The sequence below is a fragment of the Sander vitreus genome, chromosome 3 (genome assembly GCF_031162955.1).
Source record: "Sander vitreus isolate 19-12246 chromosome 3, sanVit1, whole genome shotgun sequence".
Classification (NCBI taxonomy): domain Eukaryota; kingdom Metazoa; phylum Chordata; class Actinopteri; order Perciformes; family Percidae; genus Sander; species Sander vitreus.
The window spans coordinates 29,220,594-29,243,421 of record NC_135857.1 but is presented as its reverse complement, the minus strand read 5'-3'; the positions used below and the strand labels follow the sequence as shown (position 1 = coordinate 29,243,421).

The following is a 22,828-nucleotide window of genomic DNA, read 5'->3' as shown; positions in this document are numbered from 1 at the left end:
TCCTCACCCAGTCTCATTCACATTAAGCTGAAGAAATGATGCTGACTGCTTGTCCTGTGTTCCCTCAGACATCTGGTCTACTGCATATTTGATCTTCTGCTAGAGTTCCTGGTTCCTGAAATACCTGAGGAAGATTTTCAGAGGAGCCTGTTGCGTACCCTCTCCAAGAACCCAGAAAAGCTGCTGGCATGAGAAGAAACCCCACAGCAACCCCTGCAACCCCAGTTTTATTTCCATCATCATAACTGCTCATTCACGACTGATAGATTGCCATAAAGCACTGTGACAGCGAGGCCGCTCCTGTTCTACTAATGTTCTGCGATGAGAGTGTAAGTGAAGGTTTCGTGTGAGACTGAATATTCTCTGTCCCCACTTTAAATTCCTGAGTTACCTCAAGCCGGTCTTTAATTACATGTTGATGTGTTGACATATAGGCTCTTGAACACAGCGTCCTGTATACACACACACACACACACACACACTTTTACACAAACTACATTTGAAGCAGCTTTGATTACATGAGAGAACCTGGTTTGTGTTTGATCTGAGAACGTGTCTGACGTGCTGGTCAGATCTAAACATGTGGCAAAGCCTTCTCCGATCTCCACATCAGGCCTCTTCCTGCTTGCTAAACTCTCCGGCTTTGACTAAACTCACTTCAGATGGTCTTCGCACTCTGCCCTCATCCCCTCTCGCCGTTTCTGGGTAGTAACACCTGTTGTTCTAATCTGGAGAAGCAGGATTTGCCCTTTCCTTCAACTTAAATCTCAAAATGCCTTATTGGGATTTAGCATCACTGTTTCTATTCTCTGTTGACCCATTCTTTAACATCCCACTGGCTTTGTATCAAGCCACACATGCGATTCTGACATAATGTGAGCTATACTTCCTAAATCTGAGCCTTCCCGAGGGATTGCATGTATCTGGCAGTGATTTTTAACCTGCAAATGGTCCAGGTGTAGAAAAAATACATGCTGTAGTGTGGTGAAGAGTTGGCCATAACATATTTTACTGGCTTTACAGATGTGTCACAGTTCCTTTAACAGGCCCCTGTGAGAATTATCTGTGCAGTTAATGTCTAAATCATATAAGAACTGGGATCCAGAAAAACAGGTATATGAAGGCTTGAGCTATGGTGTTGGTCTAGGTCCATTCAATAACGTAAACAGTGAACTGCGGGAGTCTCACTTACTTTTAGTGGTATCTGTCTATGCTATCCAGTCTCTGTAAATGTCGGCCTCCACCCCCAAAACAATATTGTTTAATTTGTGGTGATCACAGCATTCCAGAATTAAGTAAAAGAAATTCAGGAGCAATGTGTCCCAGGCCCTTCTGGAAAATCCACAGACCTCACTGTGGACGATTTTCACTAGAACTACTTTAGCTGAGGAAAATGTCCCTATGAAAACTGTTGGCTGTGCACTATGTGGATCAACACAGTAGATTAATACAGTAGAAAAAGCGACACGTGTTACTAATAGGGTTGGGTACTGAAACGTGGTGCCAACAGGGCACCGGTTCCGACGTAAACGGTAGTAACGAGACCGAATAAGAACGAAAATTTCGGTGCCTTGTTGCATTGCCTGACGTCAGAAGCATCGCTGCACGGGACGCTGCGTTACCGTTAGCTAGTAGCTGGATTAAACACAATGGTTAAAATGCTGACAGCTTACGTTAAGCGGTGTAAAGTGTGACTGTATTTCCCTGTAGAGGATTCCAACACCGGGACTTAACAGTCTGCAGCTGTCGGAAAAACAACACAGACGGTGCGTTCCCTTGAAACTCGCCAGCCTTGGTGCATCTTAAGTTATTGTAAAATACCCTTTTCCCATCTGGTCCTTGTTTTTGTCATTTACCAGCAATTTACTGGTGAAATAAGTCATTGTTATAAGTTATTGTTATTACATTATTAATCAATCATTTAATTTTGACCATATGGCCTTAGCAATAAACAAGCTGTTCTTTAATGTCGCCAATTGTCGTTTTGTGCTCCTTTTTTATATTTTATATTATGTACATTATAAATATATATATTTCAGTTCAGGCACTGTTTAGGCACCGGCACCATTTTTAAAAGTATCGTTTTAACACCGGTATCAGAAAAAACCCAAACGATACCCAACCCTAGTTACTAATAACATTAACAATGGCTCTGTTCTATTTAAGTGTCCCAGTAAGTCATGACAGTGACAGTGTGATAGCTAATGGGCCAGTACAGGTTTTCCCCCAGTAAATTGGTTAGCGGAGATTGATGCAAACAACATGGAGCTGCTGTCATGCAAACTTTAAACCAACTTTAACCCGGCTCTATTTAGTAAAACCAGCTGGTGACTGTCAAAATGACTTTCAGCCTGGTGTCTGATTGGCAATGCCACGTTTTGTTTTTTCCTCTCACATTTTTCTTCTCCACCCGAAAAGTCACATATTGAGTTATTTGCCTCAACTTTTCCCAACGTGTAAAAGGATGGTTTCCTTTTTTTCCCCCCCGTCATTGCAAACCGTTTTAATGAATTACCCCAAAAGTGAATGTACAATATGATCAGTCAATCGCCCTTGCCACCTGATGAGCTGATTTAGATGCTGATGTGTGTATATTTAATACATTAGCCCAGGCCTCCACCTTTGCTGCCTGAGGACCATGTAGTCATGGAGTAATAACTGTGGTCATTCATCCTCTACTCACCATAGAAACCATCTGAAGAGAGTTTTAGGGGTGTCGCCACACAGTCTACAGTAATTTTAAACATATGGTTTAAGGTTTTTGCACTTTTGGAGATCTGTCTTGGCGTCTTACTGCCTTCATGGTGTAACACAACAATCAGCACTTATTTCCCTGTTGGAAAAAGACAATGAACAGAAATATTTTGTAGCAAACTGAAAATATCCAAAGTATGAATCCAAAGTACATCCAAACACAGATGATCCTTTATATCTCCATCACAGTGTAGCCCTAACGTCTCAACCCAGACGGTCTTAAAATACTGCTTAGTTAATCTTCAGTTGCAGCTGGCCAGAATGGCGATGTCATCCAGAGTAAATCAGAATTCCAAAATGTTACAACATGACTTAAATTTAAAAGTTGTTATGTGACTTTTAATACTGCATAATTTTGTATGAGTATGGAGTCCAGATATGCAGTATTTTTACTTAAAAAGCATCAAATATCAAAATATGTCGCAATCTGCATATTCAGTTAAATTGTGGGAGTCTGATGTCAAGTTTGAAAAATGTTACATTCCATCTAAAGTAAAAAAAGAAGTTAATGTTATTCCATTCCATTCAGTCATTCCAGTGTTTTGCACTTATATCCTGGTTTAGTGGTCTCATCCTTGTCTTAACATCCCCTTTCCCCTTTTCATTGTGTAAACTTGTGATTCAGCCTATTTATTAACCTATTTATTTGCTTGATTTACTCATTTATGATTTATTTCAAGATGCCCGTGGTGACAAAGAGTAGCATCCTCGTTTACTAAGTGCTTTTAATTGGATTTTGCCTTACAAGGTGACTTGATGAAGTCTGGTCTGCCTGTGCTGCAGTAATGCAGCTGCAGCGTAGCCACTGACCCTGCCTTAGTAGAACATAAGCACCCAGTTCCAGCGCTCTGTAGTGAAACTGTTTAGTTACTGTGTCAAATTGTGCTGAATGTTAAAGCTGTTACTGTTATTTGTTGTGAAGAGATTTTCTTTGGCTTGCTGATGAAGGAATCACATGTATGTCGCCATGTGAAACAGACGAATTACACAGTAAATGTTCTCTTATCTCCTGCTCAGTGGATTGCCACCTTGACATAAGATATTTGCTCAGTATATCATTATAACATCAACAAAACATTTTGCTTTAACTTTTATGTTGTAAGAAGATATTTTTTGTTATCATGATATTTTTCTTTTTTTTGTTATGTCAGGAAAAACTAAACAAAATCAGTGTATCGTTCAAAGAAGTGTTCAAGATATGTTTCTTGTTGTAAGTGGTGTATGGAGAAACATTTAAGTCACATGCTTCATGTACGCCATGATTAATTCTCCAAGTCTGTTTCCATTGTTGCATTTTGTTTTTATCGATACACTAACTTTTCCACCTCAACTAAGCGTAAAAAACGTTTTAGAAATATTTTTGATTTTTTTTTGGAGTTTCCACTCAGGTTTTTTATGCGCAAATTAAAAATGTGCATTAAAAACAGCTGGATGGAAACACCCCTTTTGTAACTTGGTTTATAACAGATGTGAAAACAGTTCACACCTCTGATACATAAAACATCCTGTTTGCATCAATTATGTTGTGTGGTTGCATATATAATAAATGAACCTATGATGTTGCCATGAGACACGTTTTTTTTGTTTTAATGAGACATGTTTTATTGTGTGTAATTATGTGGTTTTGATACAACAAGACGAACGACATGATGTTGCACAAGAAGTTCCTTGTAAAAACAATTGTGGTATGAAGAACGTTGTCATAATAATGAACCAAAAAATATCTTGTTATAACATTAACAGGATGTTTTTAAAGCAAGAAACAAGATAAAAACAAAAAAAAGGATCACATGGTTTTGTAATGATGGCAGACATATGCTTCTGTACTTATCTGCTTTAATAGATGTAGATGTTATGGTATTCATGTGGGGAAAATGCACAGTGCTGTTTTTCTTTGGAACCTCACATATTTATTCCAAATGTTAATTAAAGCAGCCAGTGTTTTATAGATGGTTACAATATAAACACTAAAGCTTTGTCTAGATAAGTATATGACATTGTACAGATCCACTGGTATCCTGTTCTCTATTACCTTTGCACTCTTTTTCACCCTTTTGTCTTCTTTTCTATCAGATTCTGTGTCTGGTGTTTATCTAAACTGTCACTTGTAGACACGTGGAGTTGTGTTGTGCTACATGTTAACACTGTGAATCTGTCTCCATTTGCTAGCACAGATTGTGTCATAGTATTGTAAACACGTGCTGGTTGTTCATGAGCATATTTGCAAAAACAATAAAGTTACAAAACATGACTCATTAAATCGTCAACTGTTGTTCACACTCATTATTTTCTTGGCCCGAGGTGGGTACATTTTACAAGAGACCGGTGAGCTGCTCGGTTATCTTTTTATGAGATTTTACTTAAAATGTATTCCAGGCATGTTTTAGCTGTCTCAAGGTTCACCACAAATGTACTCAGCCTTCTTCAAGTTCATGTATACATTCCATATGATCATTTCTTACCCATTTGTATGGACCGTTTACATTCACTATGCCCTATCAGCTCCCCGCTAATTTGCTATAGCCTGCAGACTCGTGGTTCACGTCCAACAATGACAAAAAGTGTGTGGATGAAAACCTTTTCCGTACCCCGTAATAAAGATCAGATCCATTTCTTGGAACAGTTTCTGTTAAGCTCCACTTCTCTAACAACAAAGAAGTGGAATTTAATCCTATTAAATTGGATTTACATATAAAACTGTAAGGATTAGTCCAGCACTGAGGGATACAGATAAATAGATGTGATCAAACTTTTAGATAGATCACTTTTGATAGTACTTTTATTGTTTAGGAAAATGTACATTGAATACATTGGATGTATTTTAGTTAAATATCATAGTTCAGTCCTGTCCTGACCTCCAATACAATCTCTCCTGAAGTCTCACTGCCTGGGACCTCAGTCCTTGGCTATGTTTCCTACAGTTTCAATTTCAAGATCCAGATTTTTTTTCTAGACTTAATTCCTTCAGATTTGATTTACCACTCTCTAGCACTGTCAATCGGCACATATCAGAATGTAAGGTAGCCACAAACTCAAGGTTCACTTACTTGATTGTTCTGGAGCTTTCGATCATCTTTATTACTAGATGGAGTTTGCTCAGTTTTCAAGGAAGTGTACCTGTTGATGTTCGACCATATCACGCAGTCTAATGGAAGAATAGCAGGTTTGAACATCTACAGTTCCTTAAGCAAACTGTGTGCTGATGAGAACCTTGTAATACGGCCAAATGCTCTACAACAAGTGGACCTTAAGTGAAGGAGTATAGTTTCATACATATCAGGATAGGAATTAAATAAACAAATACAATTTCTAATATAGTGTCATGCATACAACTTTGCCCAGCCCACGTGGGCCTACACCATAAACCCATACAAGTCTGGACTAGAGTGCTGTGTAAACTTATTTTCAAACAGCAAAGAAAGAGAAGAAAAACAGCTTATAGCATCTTTCAAAGTCCAATCTTCAAAACATGTGAAATTAGAATAAACAATAATTAAATAATCCATCTTGCCTTCTTTTTACAGGCTTTTGAGACAAAGTTAACAAACTCTTAAACACATGAAAATTAAACCGCTATTCCAATTTTTGTTCATCTGAATTTAAGGTTTTGTCAAGACATTTCATGGACTACATTCTCTTGAATCATCATTTTCTGTTTTGACTGAACTAGGGCTGCAACTAACTTATATGAATTGTTTTATCGTCAGTTTAATCAATAAATCTGTAAAACACACATCAAATGTTCCCAGAGCCCACATTATATTTTGTCTGACCAACAGTTCAAAGCCAAATGTTTCGTTTTCGTTCGCTCATTCGTTTTACAATTTTATAAAACAGCAAACAGCTGCAAATCTTCACAAGGTGATGCTTGGTCTAGCAAATATTTGGAATTTTGAGCCATGGCTCTTGGTCTGTTGGTTGGTCAACCACTTTAGTCCAGACTGAAATGTCACAACAACTGTTGGATAGATTGCCATCACATTTGGTGTGGAAATAGTTTTTCCCCTCAGGCTGACATGTAATAACTTAAAAGTTCCTCTGACTTTCATCTAGCGCCACTTAAAGTCAAAATGTTAATGTATACAATACTTTGGTTCATGACAAATACTGTACATGCAATGCCATTCCAATCAGCCACTGCACTACTTGTACTGTAAATGTAAGCATGGTAACATGCTAAACTAAGATGGTGAATATAAAAAGTAAAAAAAAATACCTGCTTAACATCAGCATGTTAGCATTGTCATTGAGACTTGAGAGCATGTTAGCCTTCTATCGTTAGCATTTACCTCAAAGCAAAGTACAGCCTCACAGTGCTACGGCTGTAGACCTTTAGTCTTTTAAGTCCATTCCATTTGATTGACTCAATTTGTTTAGTACAGTTTAGTTATTTTCATGGAGAATATTCCAGGTTGTTATTGTCTCCATGATGTAATACAGTATTTCTATATTAGCCAGTTCTAGTGAGTCCTCATAGTTTAGAGAACAAAGTGCCAAAAAGAGCAACAGTGCCAGTAAAAACCAGTGTGTGGTGGATGAGCCTCAATTCCTGAAAGGCTGTTCATAGAGATGTGTCTTACTGATCAGGGGTCTGTGGGTGGGGTGTGACCCACAGAGTAAAAGTGATATTTATTAACGCAGATACAAGTAGTTTTAAACACTTGATGGCCTTTATTATCTAGGAATTTAGTTAGTTGCATGTGTAAACGTCTGTGTTGCCTCTGTGTTTTTATTGTTATGGAGGAAAAGCCTGAAATGCATCACAATCACTAAAACTGAAATGTTACTTTGGTGGTTTGACAGACCACGATTCAGTAGCAGTGGACCTCTGGCATCCATAACTGCCTTTAAATTAAGAAATAATGTAATTCCCCAAAACAATTTTTGTGCAAAACAATAAAATAAATGCAATGTCCAATGAAAATAAAATGCAATTACGAGATCCCCAGACTGTTTAATGTAATTGTGGTTCAGTAGGCGCCTCATGTCATCATAGATGGCACAGACTGAGTGACATCAGCACTGTCTCCTCCTTCATGTGCAGTTTGAAGACATTCAAAGGGACAGAGCAACAGAAAGAAGACAGATGTGCATCACTTCTGGATCACTGGAAGAGTTGCTCTGCATTGACTTTGCATGGTCCGCACCGATGGTGGCACTGGCAGGATGCCCCCGGCTGAGCGCTCTTTGTGCTTCCGGACAGTTTTTTTGTTCGAAGCCAGGGCTACCGCCATCCCACCCACATGACCAGAACGACCCACAGTGTCGCTGTAGCAACCACACCCAGAGGAGGAGGAGGGGGTGGTGTTGCTGACATAGTCTAGAAAAAGTCACAGGTTGCTATGGTGAAAAACCTTCCCAGTTTAGCTTCTTACTAATACCTTCCTGTAAGAGACATTACATTGTATGCAGTCATGCCAATAAAGCCACTTAAATTGAAATGAATGTGGGAAGAGTACTGGAGACTGCAAGTTGAAGAAACGTTAATTTGCTGAAATTAAACAGACATACAAACAACATGACATGCGCAAATATTGAGTTTCAAAGTTTATTCTTGATCTTGGAAACAGCAGTTGAACGCAATCTCACCTCAAGGTCCATTCAGTAGCTGTTCTGGAGCTTTCGAATGATGTCACTCACTTTTTAAAACTTGAAGTGCTCTGAAAGAAAATTAAACTTGAACATCTACATATCCATGACAACTGGACAATTCCATCTACCTGATAAAGCGCATGTGATATGTTTGAAAGCTGCAGAGGAGCTACTAAATGGAACCTGAGGCAAGATAGTTTTCTCAGTCAGATTAATCAAAACCTACAATCTGTGCATGTAGAAACAATCAAACACGAATCCCTCAAATAACCACTTTCTTAAAAATAATGACATAAACAGACAACAAGCAGTGGTGTGTCGTTTGGAAACCTCTATCTTGTTCCACACCACAGAGCTAATCAGACGTGTTTGCTGCGGCACCCACGTGCCCTTCTGACTGGCAGCATGCAGACACAGTTTTTGTGTGCAGTAAATGAATTAAAAGTTTGGTTTCACATCAGCATCAGTCTGCAGCACCGGCTGATTTACATAGAAACCACATGTTCTTCGTCCTTGACATGTTATGCAATCTCCTCTCATCAGCCCCCCCTCCACACACATGCTTTGGTCCCTGGTTGTTTTCCACCTTCAATCCCAGTCAAACTCTTGTTTTCTTTTCTCTCTTACATAATAAAATGCAGACACACAAACTGGCCTGCAGCTCTGAAGACCTATTTGAGCTGACTGCCCTTCAATGGACAAAACCTGAGACACAACCCCAAAAGGTGTTTTTACTGACCGTTTACAGTTTATTCTATATTTGGAGGCCTCATTATCTGTTTTTTTTAGGAGACATTTGGATTTGTTCCTTTGACAGCCTCATTATGGTTGTAACATCTTGACACAAAAACAAAAACATTCGAAAAATCAACTGGGGACACTGTGCTCGGCCAGAAAAAACAGCTCAACAGTCTGTGGACTCCTTTTCAAAATCAATCTGCATGTCCAAGGTAATGAAATCAGTTTATGCAAATTCTTTAAAATGGCTGCTCACACACGGAGGTAGATTACTGGTAATACCATAACAAGGACAAAAACAAGAACTTTTTGTGCTTTTTGCAATTAAGTTATTCTACTGCTTTTCTCTGACAAGGCAAGAAGCCAATTTTTTAGAAGCTCTCTCTTTCAATGGTGTCTCTAAGACTGATATTATGCCTCTAAATATTACCTGTTCTAAAGTTACTGGAGTTACAAAATGCAGCTGATAACAGCCATCTCCCTTGCTTCAATCACATGCAGATAAAGCCTTTTTTTTTATCTATTAGAACAATTAAATAAGGAATCTACTGTCAAAGGTTCAGTAATGCTGCACTACAGTGCCCTCTGGTGGCTCATAGGCAAGGCATATATATGTATATATATATATATATATATAGACTATATATATCTATATCTATAATATATCTAATACTACATGTGAGTGGAAGTTGCTAGGCTCTGGTGTTTCTTCTGTCAATTTGTATTACTGCATTGTCAAGCATTTGTCATTTGGAGATGTGTAATATGTTTTTAACCCTTGTGTCGACTTTGGGTCAAATTGACCCGTTTTCAATTTTTGTTTTATATCAGAAAATATGGGACGTAGAAATAAGCGCTGAAAATGTGTAGAAGAAAAATTCAACAATTTAAAACAAAGCAAAAACAAACAAAAAAAAGCGTCAAAAATGACATTTTTCAAGGTTGACAGGAAGACAACACAAGGGGTAATGATTATTATAGTCATAACATCCAGAACACAATTACATTTATAGCTCTATCTTTTACATCTCTCACACAAAATATCAAACCATCTGTATGGTCTATTGATTTAGGGCATTTCAGGGAATGTGTGAGATGTGTGTGAATGCTTCACCTCCAGATGGCAACACAACCAAACTGTTGATTTAGTGTCCATATTTAAAGAGACCACAGGGAGGCGCTACATGGTAACCTAACAGGGATCCACCTGTTACTACTAAAAGGAGGCTGTGGAAGGAGGGATGAAGCAGAGATTCAGGGTTCCTCCTGTCCAGGGTTAGATGTATCTTCATCATAGCATAGGGCTGCATCATTGAAACACTGAGGGTGGTCTGTTAAGGGATAAACATGTACTATGTTTGTTCATCGTTGTGGAGTTGAATATTTATGATGATGTTCAATGCCTCTATCACTGCTATTACTAAGTTTAGTGTGTTCTGCTGAAGAAATGCATCAGTTTAAATGTGATAAGTAAAACAATAAGGTAGTAAATAATATAAATCCATTGTGACGTCGAGTCAGATTGAGGAATGTGGAGAACAAATGAGAGGAGAAGAGCAGCAACAGCTGGAGGGGGTTAACTCCCAATCCAGCCAGTTGTTTGCTGGTAACCAGCTCTCCGCCTCGCTGTCGCAATGCAGCTAAACCGCTGAGCAGTCAAAACAACTTCCACAGCTGTATTTGTAATCAGAATCCTCCTCTGCCTAATTAATTTCTCCTGCCTGTGTAATTGGCTTGCGCTGTATTTGTTATTGTTTCACTGCCGAGCTGTGTGAGACTGGGGGAAAAAAGCCTCCATTTGTCAAACCACACCAAACTTCTTTAAATGGGGAATTTAACAGTGCTGCCTGTGCTGGATTATGTCATTAAGACTTTGTTACAGACAGTGAGGTCATGGTGAACAAAAAAAGGTGGGGGAACAATGACATCCTAGCAGTGTGGATCATTACCTAAAAAAAATAATCTAGGCTGTTTTCCCTTAACATGCCTTTCAGAGGCTTTTCACATTGACACGAGTAAAAGTAATACAAGTTTTTTGTTCTTTAAAAAAAATCAACCCCACACTTTGGGGACTACTTTTGTATTACTTTGCAACGTTTTCCGTTCCCTCGCAAAAATAATCTGCGTTACCTTACAATATTTTTGTTCTTCCGTTCCTTCTGAGCCATATCTGTTTCTGTTCAGCTGCCCGGCGCACCGCCGCAGTATGGATCAGCTCATTGAACTTGACTTTGAACTGGGTATTATGTTCATGTATACTGCTCAATGGGCATATTCATACTCTGTGTTTAAGTTCTATAATCAATAATTCTTCTAAAAATGTATGACAAGATAATGGGCAATGTCAGAGGTGTCGCATAGCAGTGAACCAACGCTGAATTATTGGAGTATCTGCTGCTCCTGCCTTGCAGAGCTTTATATAAGCTCCAGAGAGAGTGGCATCAATATTCTCATCTAACTCTCTGAAAGAAAGCAAAGCGTATTCACTCTAGTTCTTTTAAACCCATCTCAGACAAATAAACATCGCTCCTTTTAGTAAAGAAACATGAACTGTTCAGAAAAAGAAAAAGTGCTGTCATTGATCCTTTTTCTAATATGTCTGTTATTAATATGATTAGATATCTGTCTTACAGTTAAATGATAATGTTAATGAAATCAACATTGTCATCATATTGCCTTCATCCCAACAATGCTTCTATCTTTATTTCAGGGCCTTCCTCCTAATCGTCTTGTATTATTGTGCCTGCAACAGATTTAACGCTTAATGTGCAGCTGTCCTCAGCAACATGACTCTCTGTTAGCCTCAACATAAAGCCAATAGAGTTATCTTTGTTGCATCAGTTGCTGATTTCCTGAAGAAAATAGGAAATATAACATTCTTGCCTGCCAAGACAATAGTGAGTGTGTCCTGCCATTCCGCAGACCTCTAAACAATGCTGGCAATGAAAACGCACACATGGGACTGATATGACATGCCTTCACACTCAGTTAGAGTGCTGGTGGTGTGTCTTTGACTGTGAAAGAAATATGCACTTTGGCTCTGTGTATACTATGTGAACTTCAAATGAACACAGTCTGCTGTGTGTGTGTGTGATAGAGAAACACACACACACACACACACACACACACACACACACACACACACACACACACACACACACACACACACACACACACACCTCCAGGGACTGTACAATCATTTCCTAAATGCTCTCTCGTATTGTGGAGGAAGGTGCAGAGAGGAGGTGAATGGGAGGTTAACTGACAGAGTCAAACTAAGGGCCGAGAAGTGACCTGATGCCATTTAAGCCCTGAGGTGCCAACAGCACAGCTGAGGTCAACATCAATTCACATCATGACACAGTTTTAAGACAAGTGCATTGTCATGATTAAAATTGCATCTTAAAGCATTCCAACATCAATATATCAATCAGACATTTTGATATTAACTCATACAAATATCATTTCACAGCATTAAAATACAAAAGTTGTTTTGCAAAATCTGTGGACCTTTAGTCAATATGCAATGATCAAGTCAGAAATACCTGAGCAACACTAAAATAATTTGATTAACCATAACCAAAATTGAATAAACCACGTGTCAAACTCAAGGCCTGCCGGCCAAATCCGGCCCCTTGCTAATTTTGATCCGGCCCACCAAGGCGTGAGCAAAACCAAAAACCTTTTTTCAAACTGCAATTAAGCGACACTCAAAGAAGAATTTGGTACATTTGCCGACTTTGAGACTTAGAAATTCCCACAGAATCAGAGAGTTTGCAGATTCAGGCTGTCAGATGCTACAGGATGCTGGGAGTCATCTGTGTGGTAGCCTGCTTTTAAAAAAGGTAATCATTGTTTAGGTTGATTTGCTAAATTCTATGATGGATAAGGAACTTTTTTGCTGACTTCTTTAGCGTTTTATGTCGACCAAACTGTAAGTGAGAAGACTATATGAGACATGCAATATAGTCACAAATATTCAACTTTTCTCTTAAATAAAAGCATGTCAATAAACTATACATGTCTGGCCCTTGATATGATTCTCATTTCCCAGTGTGCCCCTCAGTGAAGTTGAGTTGGACACCCCTGGCATAAACTAAAGTTAAACACAGAAAACTAAGGTACGGCTGCAATTTCATTTTTAATTGAAGAAAAAAAATTATAAAAGCATAGTATTGTTAGGAGAAATAATATATTTTTTATATTATATGATCTAAATAAATGTTTTTGTAGAAAACAACATAAGATAACACTTTATTTCTCTCATGGGGTAAACTCAAAAAGATACAAAAAGGATAAAAACAAAGCAAAGGAACAGACTACAGCCAATGGTACAGTTACAGTGAGAAAGTCAGAAAGGAAGATGAAAGATGGAGAAGAAGAGTGAATCTCAGTAAAAAAATGTTGCTTCACTATAGTCACTACATTCATTGGACAGTTGTACATTGATTCTTAAAACATTACACACTGTGAGTGTTCAAGCATGTACTGTAATTGGTAGTTGAATTAATTTGGTCTTTTATGTTGGAGCAGAAATGACCTCAGTCTTGCATCAGCAGTTTATTGAAAAAGTGGCCTCTCTTGGTCTTATATGGATCTGTTTTTACTGGGCTATGTTTACAGGACTACCTGCAGCTCCTCAGACTATTTTAGCGGGCAGCTGACTGTGCTGATCTTACTATTGATGGATGATCAAAGACTTGAACCCCGTGTGACCTCTCAGACTACAGTCTGGTCCCACATTCTGCAGGTTAATGTTTACATACAGTCCAATTAGGCAGATTGAGTGGAGCATTAGCAGCAATCTGTCTTTCTGGAGGCATGATGTTCCAGTCGCATATGGAGGGTGATTAATTGTAGAAAAAACCTGAAACTTTTACAACTGCAAAGGATTGTATTTACAAAGACAAAAACTTAGACAAAAAGAGTCTTTCTTTTAGCACATCATCTTCAAATGTATTTTGTCATTTGAAGTACATGAAGGGACTATAATTGCTATAATGTTTCTCCATGTCTGTTAACAAGTCAAGTTAATTTCACCAAATCAGCTGCGTTAATGTTGTGCTCCCAGCTTGTTTCTGCTAAGCCCAAGTTTCCAAAAGATCCGTTCGGCTGTCTATTTATGATTACAAGCAAGACATGAAGATTTAATTTCTTTGATCTGAAGAGTGAGAATTGAAATATACAGTAATAGATTTATTTGTTTGTACTGCCAATCACAGGCAGACTATGTTGCAAACTAAACGGCATACACACTTCTTAGTAACCGGTGGAAAATATTGGCTCTATAAAAATAGATTAGAAGTCTTTTAAAACGTGATGGTGTTAGTCTGGGTCAGCTTTGTAGAACAAAGGAAGATTGGGTCAATCTGGCTGTCCAACAGTTAGCACTTGCACTGATTCTTATTAAGCTGATTATGATTTACAAGGCTGCAAATGATATTAGGTTTAACTGGCATGCCTTATTTCTGCTTACTTTCATTGCAAATGTTATTTTAAGGCTTATTACCAATTGAATTAATATAAAATTAGGTATGGGGGTAATCACCTTATAATCAGAGTTGTTTGATTGGATGATTTTCATCAGCAGTTCATGAGTTGACCAAGATATTCAGCAGAGCTAGAACTACTTTGCAGTGACCCATGATTTGAATTCAAGATGGTTAGCACATTGTTAGGCTGCCTGTCTTTCTGACTGTTCATTTGCATTTTAATAGATCATCTCTCTCTGTGTCTCCCTGTCTTTCTTCCTTTTCGTTTTCTCTCCCCATTACCAGATGCATTCTCATTTCAGCCTGGCTACACTTACCATCGTTCAGGCCTCAGCTGGTTTCTGAGATCTAATCATTCAAGGGGGGATGGAAAGAACATGTTAGGATCCTAATTTGAAATGTGCAGATTAGATAAAAATTCCATCCGTCCGTCCGTCCGTCCGTCCTTCCACGCGTCCGTCCTTCCGTTCATCCATCCATCCATCCAGTATTGAAGCAGTTGCTTTCATCCCTCTACCTATTATAATCACAAATGAATAGACTGAGAGTTTGTGAGATCTCCATCCAATCATCAGTGTAATCTCTGTGGATGTGATATGCAAAACATGCAAGGTTGTTGTTCTGCCAGAAAGTGGCCCATCTGCTTCTTTCTAAACAAAAGATAATGAAGTGAAATCACATCTAATCTTCTGGGAGAGTAAGTAGACCCCCCACACAAATATGACTTTTAAACTGAGTGCTGAACTTTTCCTGCAAACTTTTCTCAGGGCTCTAATATGTTTCTGACATTGAAGGGATTTTTTATTTTTTTTTATACTTGCTGTACTTTTTCCGAATAGAATTCTGTGTCTTTTGCTCATCTTTATAATCACAATGGGAGGGATGCAAAACAGTTTTGCAAGTGCATGGTGGTGTTTGCAGTGATCATAATTTAATGTGATATTGACAACCGCTGTCTAAACAATGAAGCAATCAGAGATCACAAAAGCTCGCCTAGCAAGAATGTTGAGAGTTTGCCTGAAAGATGAATTGGCATTGATGAATTGTCTCTGCTCTCTTACCTGTGAGGGGTAATGATGAGATGTAAAGTAGGCTTACTTTTACTAAACTGCTGGCTGGCCAGTTGGCTTGTTGTAGTGAGCAGGGCCTTGGTTTTGCTGATAACTGGTCTTTCTGGGGCCACCCCAACTTGCTGAGAGCAGACTGCCTTCACCTTACTGGAATAGGTGGGGCTACTGTATATAGACAGGTGTTTACGGAAAGTTTGACATTAGGGACTTAACGCTTGATAGGGAAATCTTCACAGAGCGGACTTAAAGAATGATAGCCCAGTTTATACAATTTTAGCATTTCTTTCTTCCCCACCGTATTTCTCACAAGTTATCTTTCCCTAGATGTATGAATCACATCAGAAAACCAGATAAAGTCTTACAAAACAAAATGTCTAAGGTAATCACAATTGTATGTTGTAATGTTAGGTGATCCAACAAGCATTTTTTCTGGAACAGGCCTCAAGTGTGTGTGCGTCTGTTGAACCCATGATGTTCTAGGTTTTCCTTAACAGGAAACACTGGGAGACATAGGCAACTTTATGTGATGCAGTGCAACTGATATTTCAACATGACTTTCATTACTATATATTAGTCATTGCTTTAACACAATAATGATCCAACTTCTGCAGGTCAGCACCAGGATATATTGTCTTTCTCAGAAAACTTGACTTGATTTATGTTTCTTGTAGCAGCAACAGCAGTTTGTATGGAATAAAGATAAACCGAGTTAAGATCATGAGCAGTGAACCAATCTGCAGAGATCAGTAATAAACACTTGTCGGCTTCAAACTAGCCATCAATGACAAGGTGATTCGTCAGATGTTACAAGTTTTATAGCCTCTGTGGGTCAGATGTTAAATGCATCACTGAGTGTTTTCTCATCTACTTTGGCACACCTAGCGGGCCAGTGGGTTGATGTCCGTCAGCAGTATTTCTTCTTATATCCTTGAAATGACACACTGATTTTCTCATCCCGCCAATTTTTTTCATCTGCAGTCAATGTAAAGGTGTATGTTCATGAACAGGAGTTTTAGTAGTATTGATGTTGGGGGAGATTGTGTAGTTCAGAGGCTACACTCTTCCAAGAATAATAAGCTGTGGACATATTACTAGTCATTTTCCAAAATGGTTGAGATAATTAAAGATGTACCACTGATCAGCTGTCAAAATCCATACCAGCTGTTCTTTGACCACTACCATTAGATTTAGGGTCTTGCTCATTCTTAAATTGCCATTGTAAAGCCATCGAACATTCTTTTCTTCAGTCAGAAAACATCACCTTGAGGACCGGGGGGCAACTTCGGACCGCACACTCAGAAGTCACGCATACATTTATGACCAGGCTTTCAGTATCAATAAATCACTTCCACAGTCATTCTGAACGACCATGAAACAGACAAGACCATACCTGAGAAGATTACCATTCAATATCAGCCTATCCATTGGCTTTTGAGAATCAGAATGTAGCTCTTATTAATGTTATTAGTTAAACCTGCGTTTGCAAAATCAAAAGGCCCGGTGTAAGAGGTTTATGAAAAAAGGTTGCTGGGGTTTTCACTGATGGAAAACAACTTCTATAAGATGACGATATTTGCGTGTGTCCTGCTTTAAAAGATACGGAAAGCACTTTTTGTTATCTCACATAATATTTGCAACATGTGTCCAGCTAGCAAAGCCAAGCACTCTGTCATTCAAGCGCAAAAGCAGATGAAAGATAATCAAAACTCAGAAGGATCATCATTGAAGGATGTTTTTTTTGGAATGAATGCAAACTCATGTTTTCATATGTGAAAACCCTTTTCCTACATTGTTGCTAAAACTACAGCTGCTAGCAATAAACAGTACACAGACTGCATATTGAAAAGCAAAATGGTGACAAGGATTTGGGCAAATCAATCATAAAATGCTGGCTTGTTTAGTGGCACAAAACAGATGCTGAAAAATAATTCAACACTCACACATTCACATCAACTAGAAGCTAACATGAGCACGAAACAATATTCTCTTTGCAACAGGAAGAGACAGAGCCTATGGTAAAAATGGACTTCATATCGAGAAACACTGGCTTTAACAATGCCACTGGTGTCTTGAGGTTTTCAGTCATCCATGTCATGTGACATTTTTCGTAAAACAGGAGCATGTGGACTTGCTGTTTTATCTGAGAAGTTTTGTCGAGTTCTGCTGAAAGGTGGGAACACTGGTGAGACCAGATAACCAGTCAGAGCTAAAATCTCATGACAAGGCTCATCAGTTCTATAGTACAGCTCACTGACAAGAAATACTCTTTGGAGGTAAGGGTTTGAAAGAGACGTGTGGTTTAGGATTTATTGCACATGTATGTCAGGATGGAAACGGGGAGGACTGGGATGCACCTTACCTAAGAACTAGATGAGTTTAAGGTCTTCCAGACGACAGCGCAAGTCCAACTGCTATTGTTTTATAAGATATTTTAATGACTATGTATAGGGTCAAAGAGGGCACTTGTCGTGACAAACTTGCACAAAATGATCTTGAGTACTTCCTAGACTAATTTACCTCTTTTGTTTTAAATTTACTGGATACTTTAGTCTAAGTGCATTTAACAATCCCATTTGATGGTATGTTTTAGCAAACAAGCTCTAATATACTTAGTACGTACTCACACAAGAGAAATTGTCTACATTTTTTAGTTTAATCATGTTGCATTTTTAAACTTATTCCTTTAACAATGGGCCATTACAGAGTCTGATCCAATACCTATATTTACCTAAATGTTCTTTAAATATGTATCTGATACATTGAAATAATGAGTGTAGCTACTAAAACTGACACACTTTATTTTTCACAAGCTTAAGTGTAAAGCCCAGTTCAGACCAAAGCTTTGCGACAAGATGAAACCGTTTTAAAACGTTGCAGGGAAAAGTTGCAGCGGTCTGAACTGGCCAGTCTCAGTTTGACTCAAACCAGCTGATGGTGTCGCCGGTGACTCAGCTTGTCAAGTCGCCAGTGGCTTTTTTTAGAACATAAGGTAGTTGCAAGTTTGAACTTGTCTTGTCGCAAATATTTCGTCTGAACTGGGCTTTAGAGGACTGAAGAAATTATGGTTTTACTATATTATGTCATGTGTGCGTCTGTCAGCTTGTTCTTAGATTAGATTAGATTAGATTCAACTTTATTGTCATTGTACAGAGTACAAGTACAAAGACAACAAAATGCAGTTTGCGTCTAACCAGAAGTGCAAAAAAGCAGAAAAGTGCAATGCGATATACAAAGTATAGACAGGTGGTGCATAGGCAGGACAATAAATATGTTACAGTGTTATAAGAGCAGAATAAATATGGCTATGTAATATGAACAATGTATGAACAACAGCCCCGGGCTGGTTAAAAAACAATAAATGGAGATTAAAGACTACCATTTGTGTTTGCCATGTTTACTTCAAGCATATCAAGGTTTTACAATTGGGCTGACAATTATATGCTGATGATACGCTGTCCTTCATGTGGCACCTACAACATGAAACAGCTGATACCGATTGAGCCAAACCAATGCAGATCTTACATGTGATTTTCGGTAAATGGGCCAATGAAACCTCAGTGGACGTTTTCTGTGGGAAAGTTGCAGTTTCTCTCATATTACACATATCAACACTGGATATCTTGCCAACATGACCAATTCATCTTTTGTTTTTCACTCTGCTACAGCTAATCACCGTGGAGACATTATATTACTGACATTATATCACCCTGTGGCCAGTGTTGTAATCAAGAACATGTTTATTTTACCATTTATGGAGGGAGTTTTCTTGAACCACAGCTGAATTCAGGTAACATTTTCACCAGCAGTTGTACTAGGAAAAGTAAGGAAGAAGTAGGGGGAGGAAGTAGTGGGAGGAGGGAACAAAGAGAGGCATTATTATGATAAGAGAAGAAGTAAACACAAGAGGAGCTGGAGGAGGAAAACTGTCCACTAAAACACTCCTCCTTACATCCCCGTTGATGAATGACAGGGCTGTAGGTTAATTTAACAGTCATTTGTATGTTTAGGCACCCTGCTTAGCCGGTTATTCCCAGGCCTAGGATTATCATCAAAGTCATTAATTCCCCTGTATATCCTCTCACCTTTTGTTATTCTTTAAGGAACTCTCATAGAATGTGATAGCTTGCTCACATTTTTATATTTATGATGCCAATGTTGATTAAGTCCTTGCTGTGCCAACACTGCTCTGTGATTTGTTGCCTGTGTCAATTACAAGAGGATGAATTATTACATGTATCTAAGTTTCATTTCATCTCATCTCATGACTCTGAACATTCCAGAAAACAAACCAAATGCTTGACAGAATGTTGATATCTACGCGTGACAGCTCCTGGATAGGCTCGGTCCAGTGATAAAGTAATAACACAACATAATTAAAGGAAGAGTTTGACAGTTTTGGAAATACAAAATGTACTTCTTACTTTTTGGCTTGGCGCCACTTCTGTACTGCCGACAACACTCCAGGAAGTCACTGCACCTGGCCAAAAAATAGTCTAACTTATAACCCCCCTGTAAAACCACAATGCATCATTTAAAATGGATTAAACAAGCGCGATATAACATAGCCATGGCAACTACAGAAACTGATTGATGAAGACAGATATGACTGAAAGCTGAAAATAAGTAAGTGTTAAGTGGACCTTAAGAGTTAGTTTTTTGTCAAATCAAAGCATGAATTATAGTTTTGCTATTGTTATTGTTAGTAGCACTAGTTCAAGCAGGAGTGGTTGCATTAGCGATATAATTGATATTACCGTTCCATGCGTTTTAGTGTAAAATGTCAAATACTGGATTAACATTGGATCCAATAAAAAAATCTGGTTTACCTTATTGAACAAACCTTGGCAAATATAAGGATTTATATTATAAGTAAAGCACCATAAAACACTGCCTGTTGGAATACGTTGCTCAGGTTCATTGAAAAGCTTTAATATCCTCAGAGTGACGACCGCACTTAAACCAATTATGGACTCTAGCTTTGCGCCTGGAGTTCTGGAGGCTGATGGATGAGGAGCGTCTATCCAGAGAGCAGCTGAGATCTCTCTTTTCTATCTGGACCAAAGCCAAATGGACGAAAAGCAAATGTTCCCACTGGGAGAGGAGCAGAGTGGAGTTTTTCCTCTTGCAAAATTCCTCTAAGAGAGAGGGGGATTAGTTAATCAGCTGCACCTGTTGCAGACTCTGGGACCGCTTGGTGGGAACACACACACACACACACACACACACACACACACACACACACACACACACACACACACACACACACACACACACACACACACATAGGTATTCATACACACATGTATGGCCACACACACCCATATGCATGTAAAAACATAAGCACGCACAAAGGCAGACAGCCAAAAACACACACACAGATCCAGATTGGTGGGAACATGCCTGTGTGATTGGTCAGCCTCTCTGGAGGTAGCTGAGGTCAGAGGCGAGTGTTATACGCAGTGTTGTGATCATTGCTTTCACATCTCACCAGAAACAGAGGGACTTTCCACTGTAGAGGGCTCCAACACAAAATGGTTTATGCATTCATGATGTCATCTTTAGTTTGTCACAGCACATTTGGAAGACGTTAGCACTTCAGTCGGGCTACAGCCTAGTTTCAACACATGCATGACATAGCTCAAGCGCATATTCAAATCACCTATTTGTGTTTCTGAGAATTATTCATATAGATACTTTTCAAGGTTGCTTGAAAGGTTCATGCTTTGGCCCATACTGAAGCTTTGTTTAATGCTTTGCTTGGGCTCAAGCCACATGACAACAAGCCAGAGGAGGAATAGAGGAAGCATATGATTTTGATGATAACGTCTCCAAACAGTTGTGCGTTTGTTCATGCTCAGACCGAGGGGCTAATGTGGGGCAGCACTTTCCTGCCCCCTATTAATCCGATTATCTGATTGGTCATTGTAGTATTTCTCTCATGAGATTAACATTCCTCTTCTGTTTGACTTGATTGTCACCATCGATTCTGGTCAATACATCGGCTGAGAAATTTCTCACAATGACAATGAAATGTCCAAGGGTGAAAGAAGAGGTTCTGCTGTCAGTGTTCTGCCTATAAGGCCAACTATTTCCAGAATACTCATGCCATGTAGAGTATATGAATATAAGCATTATGTAACCGCATCTATTTATGTAATGTCAGTATGTCTTATATATCAGAATAGACTAATAATGAGCCTGAAGCTGTACTGTGCTCACTTTACGCCACAATGATCACACTCTGGTTACAGTACCATCTGATTATATCAAATGTATCCTCTCTTCACTTACATAATATAATGCAAAAAAAGCACGGCCACATACAGTGATATACAGAAAATCTTTTTTATTTGGACTTTCAACAACAGTGTGTTTCCACCCACTGGGAGCGCCAGCAAGCCGAGATGCTAATGCAGAACATCTGTCTTGCTCACGTCCTGCGTTCAGTTCCCAACATATTGGAAACAACATTATGACATAATTGACTTCACCAAAGAAAAGCGTGCAAATGCGCTGTGAGTATTGCATCTATATTTGGAGAGCCGGAGAGCTCAGACCTGTCATGATAAATGTGGATGATGCTTTTAGCGCTAAGCGACAGTGTGGCAAAAAAGAAGCACTCTTGATCCATGTGTGCCTTGTTAGTGTTGCGTTACCTGGAACGTGCAGATTGAGAATGAGAGCAAGATGGAGAGAGAGGTAGAAATAGGGGATTTTGGGCTGCTTTAGCTTTGGGAGTGGCGGTTGGATGATGGTGTCTAACTGAGCATTAAACTCACCGAGGCGTTGCAGCTGTTAGTGTTGGCCAACATGCTTTGTGGTTACTAACTAATGTGGTGAGTCTGGCCTCGAGGGGAGATTTCTTTCTCTCTCTCCTTCTCTCATACACATGGTACACACATGGTACACACTCATACACACAAAATCAGGGGTGTAGAATTGGAAGGTGAATCCAGTTAATCCTTTAATGTAAATTTGCCACAGTCATTGTAGTAATTAATTAATAGTAGTGTCAAATGTATGTTCAGTAAGCCATGGTGAGACAATAGATAGACTTTTTAAAGTTTATTTTTTGGGTGATTTAGGCCTTTATTACATGGGACAGCTGAAGACAGGAAAGAAGAAAGAAACGCACCTGAGGCGCATCTCCTAATCAATGGAGAGGTGTGGGCACAGGACACT

General features: G+C 38.9%; 1 protein-coding gene across 2 annotated transcripts in view; it reads left to right on the top strand.

The window, feature by feature from the left end:
- The window catches only part of snx19b (sorting nexin 19b), a 44,653-nt gene extending 43,068 nt beyond the window's left edge, over positions 1-1,585 (top strand). For both annotated transcript variants that reach the window (XM_078246869.1, XM_078246870.1), the window contains exon 14: positions 69-1,585. In XM_078246869.1, coding sequence (XP_078102995.1) covers positions 69-192 — 124 coding nt within the window. In that variant the 3' untranslated portion in view covers positions 193-1,585. The remainder of the gene's footprint in view (positions 1-68) is intronic.
- Positions 1,586-22,828: the final 21,243 nt, after the last annotated feature.